This window comes from Drosophila persimilis, unplaced genomic scaffold (genome assembly GCF_003286085.1).
Source record: "Drosophila persimilis strain 14011-0111.01,24,50 unplaced genomic scaffold, DperRS2 tig00000191-arrow-pilon, whole genome shotgun sequence".
NCBI classification, from domain to species: domain Eukaryota; kingdom Metazoa; phylum Arthropoda; class Insecta; order Diptera; family Drosophilidae; genus Drosophila; species Drosophila persimilis.
Genome location: NW_020825298.1, coordinates 5,784,633 through 5,794,584, shown reverse-complemented (window position 1 = coordinate 5,794,584; position 9,952 = coordinate 5,784,633). Strand labels below are relative to the sequence as shown.

Genomic DNA, 9,952 nt, shown 5'->3' with positions numbered 1-9,952 from the left:
TTCTTTATATGCATTCGGTTCGCGGGGAGGACGGCGGCCGGGTGGCCATCAAAAGGCGCATATGTAATTACCCATATCCATACCAAATACTAAGCATACCCGATTTCATAATGACTGCGCCAGAATCGCCACCGCCAATCGCCAGCCAGCCCCCTGAATAATTCATTTTCATGCTAAAATTTTGTTCCCTCTGCCGCTGTCGCTGCCTCTAACTCCAACCAAATCAAATATAAATTGCGACGCTGACCAGGACAGGTGTATCCGTGAGTGAGTGAGTGAGTGCCCGTGCCCGTGCCCATGCCCTGGTAATTAGTCCAAGTGTGTGAGCTATAGCAGTTGACATCGCCTAGTTAACCCATTTGTCGCTTGCCTTTGGCGGCTCCCCGGGGCCTGGGTTTGGCTTTTGACGCCTTCGCCCGGGCTTTGGCTTTGGCTTGGCACGCCCTCGCCAGTAGCTTGGCTTTGGTCGCCTTTGCGCGGGGTTTGGCTTTGGTCGCTTTCGCCCGGGGCTTAGATTTGGCCAGCTGTAACGATCGAAAAATGTTAGTGTTAGTCAACCTGCTTGCAAGTGCATATGTCACCGTCACTTGTATGTTCTTGTAGAGAGTAGATGTTGGGGTCTTCTTGTCCACGGGGTTGCTCCTGCGCAATTTGAACGGAAGAAAAGGTAGCTTCTCTTCCGTCACCGAGAAGATGCCCAGATTTACGCCCAAGTCTATTGCAAAGTGCACGGCTTTCTCAGTGCTCCCGAATGCAGCGATGTGCTTGGCCAACAATACGTTTTTGAGGGCTTTGCACATTTGATCCACATCGGCGCCTACGAATACGAGATATTCCCACTTCCAAATTTAGTACATAAATATATCGTTATATTCATTTACTTACTGAGGCTTGGCTGGCGGCTCAAGAAATCAAGTATTTGGGGCAGCACCGATTTAGCCTCCATTATTATTCGTATCTATAAATACACGACAAATTTGAATATTGTTGTAATGTTGTAATTGTTAAATGTTTAACGTCTGATTTGTATATATGGTATATAGAGAAAATATCTGTATGATATCACAAAGGCCTCTGTGTTCCAGATTATTTCCAAATAAAAATAAACTCGCCTCCTCGACTGATGGATGTACGGCAATGTCTGAGTTTATTTGTTTAATTTCCATTCCCTCCACTTCTGTATGTACTTAAAATACCAAATTAAATCAAATTAATTGTAGACTCTGTATTGTATATAAATCACAGGCAATCCGAGTACGAGTACGAGTGTATGAATTATGTACGAGACCCAATTCCAATTAATCAAATCCGAATAATTTGCCAAAAGAAAAGTTTGATCAAACCTCAAGCTGATATTAGTTTTATTTAAGAATGGATTGCATCAGCACTGCACATAGTACATATGTACAATATATGCATATATGTAAATATGCAGCTTGCTACGGTTATTCAGCATAATACAAATAATACCCAAAGACTTCGTAGTGCTACCCAAACAAAAGACCATTTCATTGCGTCATATAAGAGCAAGTGTTGACGTGGAAAAAAACCAAACTAATCATAATTGTAAACACATTTGGAAAAGTTCTACATATATATTCATAAATCTCTTTAAAAAAGCACCATTTTTGTTAAGTTTAAAAAAAATCACTTATTTCAAAAGTATAAATATTTATGCATTGGAGTGCAGCGCTCTACCAGCAATCTCATATATGAACAGTCCATACCCATGAGAAAGGTGTACTTCTTGATGTAATCTAGTACTCTATCTTTATGCAAAAATACAGACATTTTCATCATTAATAAAGTACAAATTCTGATTTTGTACCAATAATTTGATAAGGTTTCCAGAAACCAAGTAACAATTGTAACAAACAATGTATGGTATAAAAGCAAAAATCAAATATTTGCCATTAAAGTCTCGTCATTCGTTTTTGATTGAGAGCACAACTGCAGTAGCGAAGTCTCTCATACATATAAAAAAATATATATTGCTAAGCGGAAAGATTAACTCTTATCTAAAGCGGGTTTCTAGAGCAAACCATCAACAGGCCATTCAGTTTTCCCAATCGTTTCAACGGCCACGGGCCCGGTAACAAATTGAGAGATCAACTACTATTAATAAAACCAAAACAAACCAAAACAAAGACGCGTGCACATTTCGCTTTCTTTGCCGGCCGTCGGCTTCGAAGGATGATTGCGGGACCATGATACGGTTTATTTTGTTGGTTTTTGTTTGGAAAGCCTCGACCTTGGCGATAGCGACATACGGGAACAGCTCACATTTGCGATGCTCTGGAACGTTGCTAACACATGAGAGCGATGTGATTAGCCCGGGCATGCCGCGTGCTTTGCCATCACCCCGACTCTCTGCCTTATAATGATTAGCTGATAATGATATTTTGGGGTATTGGCCATTGGAACAGGTAGCCCGCTAAGCAGACGTCGCGGAAATTTACACAGAACAGAGTCGTGTGTCGTGCGTCGTACAAGAATAGGTATATTATGGACTCACACTCATGTGCGTATTATCAGCTAGTGGCATAGCTCTCGGAAGTATGTTCTCCAGAGGTGATTCGCTGATAGTTGGATGTGCCAAGGGGTGAATATAGTAGCGACCAATTGCCCTTCAGGCGGAACGATGAAGATCCGCAGACGATAACAGCCACTGTCAGAGGCTGTAAGGCTTTTCACGGTGAATTAAAGGTGATCCTTGTCGGGTGCCTATCGTTTAGATCTGCTATTACTTTATATAATATGTATAATGATATGCGTCAGTGGTTCGTTCGGCTCAGAAATACAGTCGTTGAACCGCGGGCAAGCGGCTGTGATGCACTTTGTTATAGGTATAGGTGTTTGAATACATCTGCGTCACCAGCGACTGGTCTGGTCAAAGTTTCACAGTTTGTCCGGCAAAATGTTTTAATTAACTAACAGAAAATGTTTAATGAAACAGCAATAACAATCAGTCGCATGATGACCCTCCTCAAAGCTTCACCACAATCTTGCCCCGCAAATGTCCGCACTTCATGCGCTCAAAGGCCTTTAGCATTTCCTCGAAGCTGAAAGTGCTGTCAATCAATGGGATCAACTGGAAGCATACCAAAGGATATTATTAGTCTTCTAAATAGTCTTTCCTGGAGGCAGCCACTCACCTTTCGCTGACGCACCAGTTGCTCCAAGAATGCAATCCCGTGCGGAGCAGGATTGAAGAAGCCCCACTTCACCATTCCTCCTCGCTGCGTGAGGGATTTCACATTGGTCTGCACCAGGTCGACCATATTCTTGATCGCACCCAGTCCTAGGCCCTGCTGGTCAATGTTGGCTAGCAGTGGCGACGAGAAGGTAATGTACTGCCGGAAATCAAATTTCAATTCCGATGCATGCGCCCCTCCATGTCCGGCACAGTCCAAAACAATATCGTAGGGTGCAAACTTGCACAGCTCGTCCATGGCATCGCTGCTCTTGTAGTCTACGACGAAATCGGCGCCCAGACAGCGGACCATTTCCACGGCGTTCTCACTGCAGGTGGCGAGCACTTGAGCGCCTTGCGACTTAAGTATCTGTATGGCCAAAGTGCCAACACCGCCGGAGCCGCCCAAGACTAGTATGCGCTTATGTGCACCACCGCCAGCAGCTGTGGTGGCACCACACGGGCCACCCAAGCCGCCAGAAATGTAGAGTCCCGACCAGGCTGTCAATCCCGCATACAACACGCTGGCTGCCTCACTGTCGTCTAGCTGTTTGGGTGCTGGAGCCAACTAAAAACGAAAATGAAGATGGATCTTAAATTAATTTTTCATTTAAATATTTTTACCACTTACACAGTATGACGGGACAGCCACATACTCCGCATGAGCACCAGGACTGGCATGCACAGGCACAACTCCCCAGACACGCGCTCCCAGTTTGAGTGAATGGGATGTCACGCCCATTCCCTTCTGCACCAGCTCTCCACAGAATTCGCGGCCCAGTGTGAGCGGAAACTCAATGTCATCTCCCGGCTGGCAGCGTAGTTTGTTTAGAACTGTAGCTCCATAGCCTCGGAGCATGGCCAGATCGATGGGATTCACCGCCGTTGTCCGTACTCGCACCAGGCATTCATTGGAGCTCCGTATTTGTGGGATCTTCAGTTTGTCGGAAAGCAGCAGCTCGTCAATATCGCCGTAGCTGTGCAGTTGCCATCCACGCATCTTCTCGAGGGATTTCGTGGGCGTCGTCGGCGGCAAATGTTCCCCCGTTGTGTTGTTACCGGCGGAAGTTACGTTTGCGCTGACGGAGTAGGTTCGTCTGGCATGCAGCACGCATTGCCGCATCCAGATGACGCCATTATATCTAGTAGACTGCATATTGCCAGGAATTCAGCTAACAAGAAGAAAATATAAGTTTCAAAATAAAAATCCAGCGATTTGTTATTATTTATTACAGAAATAGTGTGACCGCTCCTCATGAAAAAAATTTGAAAAACAGCTGTTGATATACGTTTCGATGCGAATAGCATGGCATGAGCAATCGATACTGCGACCAATCGGCCGTTAAATTCAAGCGTGACTATCGGAGTTGGAATCTTTTAATAATCTTCTGATGCGAACCCTTCAGGAAATATTTGGTAATTACTAGCACTCATGGCACCAAACATGTCACAAACGCACATTCTGGAACTCCCAGAGTCGGTCAGCCCATAAATGGTCGAGATATGGCCTTTCGAAGATTTTGATTTTGCATTTCAATAGAATACGGGTTCGGCATGTCTTTTCGTGATCGGGAGAGTCCTGCCAATCGACTGCCATCGGAAAAAGGGACTTCCACTTCCTCACGATTTTCGCAAAAAATCATGATGGTTACATCATTAAATTTGCAAAAAATCGGCCCCATATTCATAGTCGAGATTTTGATGCCGTTCGATAGTCTGGATCCTCACGATCCTGGGAGAGTTGGTCCTGCAGCGATCTGGCCCTATTTGTCTGAGATATAGCCTTCCGAATAGTTGGATTTTGCATTTTATTAGAATACTGGTTTTTCCGTAGGCTATATTTCAGCTATCCGGCATCCGATCGGAGCGCGGCATGTCTTTTCGTGATCGGGAGAGTCCTGCCAATCGACTGCCATCGGAAAAAGGGACTTCCATTTCCTCACGATTTTCGCAAAAAATCATGATGGTTACATCATTAAAATTGCAAAAAATCGGCCTCATTTTCACAGTCGAGATTTTAATGCAGTTCGACAGTCTGGATTCTCACGATCCTGGGAGAGTTGGTCCTGCAGCGATGTGGCTCTATTTGTCTGAAATATAGCCTTCTGAAGATTTGGATTCGTTAGAATACTGGGTTTTCTGCACGCTATATCTCTGCTATCCGGCATCCGATCGGAGTGCGGCATGTCTTTTCGTGATGGGGAGAGTCCTGCCAATCGACTGTCATCGGAAAAGGGGACTTCCATTTCCTCACGATTTTCGCAAAAAATCATGATGGTTACATCATTAAAATTGCAAAAAATCGGCCTCATTTTCACAGTCGAGATTTTAATGCAGTTCGACAGTCTGGATTCCCACGATCCTGGGAGACTTGGTCCTGCACCGATCTGCCCTCATTTGTCTGAAATATAGCCTTCTGAAGATTGGGATTCGTTAGAATACTGGGTTTTTTGCACGCTATATCTCTGCTATCCGGCATCCGATCGGAGTGCGGCATGTCTTTTCGTGATGGGGAGAGTCCTGCCAATCGACTGTCATCGGAAAAGGGGACTTCCATTTCCTCACGATTTTCGCAAAAAATCATGATGGTTACATCATTAAAATTGCAAAAAATCGGCCTCATTTTCACAGTCGAGATTTTAATGCAGTTCGATAGTCTGGATTCCCACGATCCTGGGAGACTTGGTCCTGCACCGATCTGCCCTCATTTGTCTAAAATATAGCCTTCTGAAGATTGGGATTCGTTAGAATACTGGGTTTTCTGCACGCTATATCTCTGCTATCCGGCATCCGATCGGAGTGCGGCATGTCTTTTCGTGATGGGGAGAGTCCTGCCAATCGACTGTCATCGGAAAAGGGGACTTCCATTTCCTCACGATTTTCGCAAAAAATCATCATTAAAATTAAATTTTCGCAAAAAATCATGATGGTTACATCATTAAAATTGCAAAAAATCGGCCTCATTTTCACAGTCGAGATTTTAATGCAGTTCGACAGTCTGGATTCTCACGATCCTGGGAGAGTTGGTCCTGCAGCGATGTGGCTCTATTTGTCTGAAATATAGCCTTCTGAAGATTTGGATTCGTTAGAATACTGGGTTTTCTGCACGCTATATCTCTGCTATCCGGCATCCGATCGGAGTGCGGCATGTCTTTTCGTGATGGGGAGAGTCCTGCCAATCGACTGTCATCGGAAAAGGGGACTTCCATTTCCTCACGATTTTCGCAAAAAATCATCATTAAAATTAAATTTTCGCAAAAAATCATGATGGTTACATCATTAAAATTGCAAAAAATCGGCCTCATTTTCACAGTCGAGATTTTAATGCAGTTCGACAGTCTGGATTCTCACGATCCTGGGAGAGTTGGTCCTGCAGCGATGTGGCTCTATTTGTCTGAAATATAGCCTTCTGAAGATTTGGATTCGTTAGAATACTGGGTTTTCTGCACGCTATATCTCTGCTATCCGGCATCCGATCGGAGTGCGGCATGTCTTTTCGTGATGGGGAGAGTCCTGCCAATCGACTGTCATCGGAAAAGGGGACTTCAATTTCCTCACGATTTTCGCAAAAAATCATGATGGTTACATCATTAAATTTTACAAAAATCGGCCTCATTTTCAAAGATGATTTTGATGCAGTTCGACAGTCTGGATTCTCACGATCCTAGGAGAGTTGGTCCTGCAGCGATGTGGCCCTATTTGTCTGAAATATAGCCTTCTGAAGATTTGGATTCGTTAGAATACTGGGTTTTCTGCACGCTATATCTCTGCTATCCGGCATCCGATCGGAGCGCGGCATGTCTTTTCGTGATCGGGAGAGTCCTGCCAATCGACTGCCATCGGAAAAAGGGACTTCCATTTCCTCACGATTTTCGCAAAAAATCATGATGGTTACATCATTAAAATTGCAAAAAATCGGCCTCATTTTCACAGTCGAGATTTTAATGCAGTTCGACAGTCTGGATTCTCACGATCCTGGGAGAGTTGGTCCTGCAGCGATGTGGCTCTATTTGTCTGAAATATAGCCTTCTGAAGATTTGGATTCGTTAGAATACTGGGTTTTCTGCACGCTATATCTCTGCTATCCGGCATCCGATCGGAGTGCGGCATGTCTTTTCGTGATGGGGAGAGTCCTGCCAATCGACTGTCATCGGAAAAGGGGACTTCCATTTCCTCACGATTTTCGCAAAAAATCATGATGGTTACATCATTAAAATTGCAAAAAATCGGCCTCATTTTCACAGTCGAGATTTTAATGCAGTTCGACAGTCTGGATTCCCACGATCCTGGGAGACTTGGTCCTGCACCGATCTGCCCTCATTTGTCTGAAATATAGCCTTCTGAAGATTGGGATTCGTTAGAATACTGGGTTTTTTGCACGCTATATCTCTGCTATCCGGCATCCGATCGGAGTGCGGCATGTCTTTTCGAGATGGGGAGAGTCCTGCCAATCGACTGTCATCGGAAAAGGGGACTTCCATTTCCTCACGATTTTCGCAAAAAATCATGATGGTTACATCATTAAAATTGCAAAAAATCGGCCTCATTTTCACAATCGAGATTTTAATGCAGTTCGATAGTCTGGATTCCCACGATCCTGGGAGACTTGGTCCTGCACCGATCTGCCCTCATTTGTCTAAAATATAGCCTTCTGAAGATTGGGATTCGTTAGAATACTGGGTTTTCTGCACGCTATATCTCTGCTATCCGGCATCCGATCGGAGTGCGGCATGTCTTTTCGTGATCGGGAGAGTCCTGCCAATCGACTGCCATCGGAAAAAGGGACTTCCATTTCCTCACGATTTTCGCAAAAAATCATGATGGTTACATCATTAAAATTGCAAAAAATCGGCCTCATTTTCACAGTCGAGATTTTAATGCAGTTCGACAGTCTGGATTCCCACGATCCTGGGAGACTTGGTCCTGCACCGATCTGCCCTCATTTGTCTGAAATATAGCCTTCTGAAGATTGGGATTCGTTAGAATACTGGGTTTTCTGCACGCTATATCTCTGCTATCCGGCATCCGATCGGAGTGCGGCATGTCTTTTCGTGATGGGGAGAGTCCTGCCAATCGACTGTCATCGGAAAAGGGGACTTCCATTTCCTCACGATTTTCGCAAAAAATCATGATGGTTACATCATTAAAATTGCAAAAAATCGGCCTCATTTTCACAATCGAGATTTTAATGCAGTTCGATAGTCTGGATTCCCACGATCCTGGGAGACTTGGTCCTGCACCGATCTGCCCTCATTTGTCTAAAATATAGCCTTCTGAAGATTGGGATTCGTTAGAATACTGGGTTTTCTGCACGCTATATCTCTGCTATCCGGCATCCGATCGGAGCGCGGCATGTCTTTTCGTGATCGGGAGAGTCCTGCCAATCGACTGCCATCGGAAAAAGGGACTTCCATTTCCTCACGATTTTCGCAAAAAATCATGATGGTTACATCATTAAAATTGCAAAAAATCGGCCTCATTTTCACAGTCGAGATTTTAATGCAGTTCGACAGTCTGGATTCTCACGATCCTGGGAGAGTTGGTCCTGCAGCGATGTGGCTCTATTTGTCTGAAATATAGCCTTCTGAAGATTTGGATTCGTTAGAATACTGGGTTTTCTGCACGCTATATCTCTGCTATCCGGCATCCGATCGGAGCGCGGCATGTCTTTTCGTGATCGGGAGAGTCCTGCCAATCGACTGCCATCGGAAAAAGGGACTTCCATTTCCTCACGATTTTCGCAAAAAATCATGATGGTTACATCATTAAATTTTACAAAAATCGGCCTCATTTTCAAAGATGATTTTGATGCAGTTCGACAGTCTGGATTCTCACGATCCTAGGAGAGTTGGTCCTGCAGCGATGTGGCCCTATTTGTCTGAAATATAGCCTTCTGAAGATTTGGATTCGTTAGAATACTGGGTTTTCTGCACGCTATATCTCTGCTATCCGGCATCCGATCGGAGTGCGGCATGTCTTTTCGTGATCGGGAGAGTCCTGCCAATCGACTGTCATCGGAAAAGGGGACTTCCATTTCCTCACGATTTTCGCAAAAAATCATGATGGTTACATCATTAAAATTGCAAAAAATCGGCCTCATTTTCACAGTCGAGATTTTAATGCAGTTCGACAGTCTGGATTCTCACGATCCTGGGAGAGTTGGTCCTGCAGCGATGTGGCTCTATTTGTCTGAAATATAGCCTTCTGAAGATTTGGATTCGTTAGAATACTGGGTTTTCTGCACGCTATATCTCTGCTATCCGGCATCCGATCGGAGTGCGGCATGTCTTTTCGTGATGGGGAGAGTCCTGCCAATCGACTGTCATCGGAAAAGGGGACTTCCATTTCCTCACGATTTTCGCAAAAAATCATGATGGTTACATCATTAAAATTGCAAAAAATCGGCCTCATTTTCACAGTCGAGATTTTAATGCAGTTCGACAGTCTGGATTCCCACGATCCTGGGAGACTTGGTCCTGCACCGATCTGCCCTCATTTGTCTGAAATATAGCCTTCTGAAGATTGGGATTCGTTAGAATACTGGGTTTTTTGCACGCTATATCTCTGCTATCCGGCATCCGATCGGAGTGCGGCATGTCTTTTCGTGATGGGGAGAGTCCTGCCAATCGACTGTCATCGGAAAAGGGGACTTCCATTTCCTCACGATTTTCGCAAAAAATCATGATGGTTACATCATTAAAATTGCAAAAAATCGGCCTCATTTTCACAGTCGAGATTTTAATGCAGTTCGATAGTCTG

The 9,952-nt window shown here is 44.6% G+C and overlaps 2 protein-coding genes across 2 annotated transcripts; both read right to left on the bottom strand.

Annotated features, from left to right (window-relative positions):
• Positions 1-97: 97 nt before the first annotated feature.
• Positions 98-2,830, bottom strand: LOC6589183. Its single transcript, XM_002015149.2, has 4 exons — positions 2,516-2,830; positions 886-958; positions 582-817; positions 98-524 (listed from the first exon to the last, which is right to left on the bottom strand). The coding sequence occupies exons 1-4, from the start codon at positions 2,543-2,545 to the stop codon at positions 351-353; spliced, it is 513 nt and encodes a 170-aa protein (XP_002015185.2). The 5' UTR covers positions 2,546-2,830; the 3' UTR covers positions 98-350.
• A 74-nt stretch (positions 2,831-2,904) lies between these two features.
• LOC6589512 (reticulon-4-interacting protein 1 homolog, mitochondrial) lies at positions 2,905-4,392 on the bottom strand. Its single transcript, XM_002015150.2, has 3 exons — positions 3,825-4,392; positions 3,156-3,761; positions 2,905-3,091 (listed from the first exon to the last, which is right to left on the bottom strand). The coding sequence occupies exons 1-3, from the start codon at positions 4,347-4,349 to the stop codon at positions 2,987-2,989; spliced, it is 1,236 nt and encodes a 411-aa protein (XP_002015186.1). The 5' UTR covers positions 4,350-4,392; the 3' UTR covers positions 2,905-2,986.
• Positions 4,393-9,952: the final 5,560 nt, after the last annotated feature.

Coding starts and splice junctions, on each gene's coding strand:
- LOC6589512 (XM_002015150.2), bottom strand. CDS start 4,349: ATGCAGTCTACTAGATATAATGGCGTCATCTGGATGCGGCAATGCGTG. Junction 3,762..3,824: donor TGGCTGTCCCGTCATACTGT/GTAAGTGGTAAA, acceptor TTTCGTTTTTAG/TTGGCTCCAGCACCCAAACA. Junction 3,092..3,155: donor AACTGGTGCGTCAGCGAAAG/GTGAGTGGCTGC, acceptor GTATGCTTCCAG/TTGATCCCATTGATTGACAG.
- LOC6589183 (XM_002015149.2), bottom strand. CDS start 2,545: ATGCCACTAGCTGATAATACGCACATGAGT. Junction 959..2,515: donor CTGATAATACGCACATGAGT/GTGAGTCCATAA, acceptor GTGTATTTATAG/ATACGAATAATAATGGAGGC. Junction 818..885: donor GAGCCGCCAGCCAAGCCTCA/GTAAGTAAATGA, acceptor TCGTATTCGTAG/GCGCCGATGTGGATCAAATG.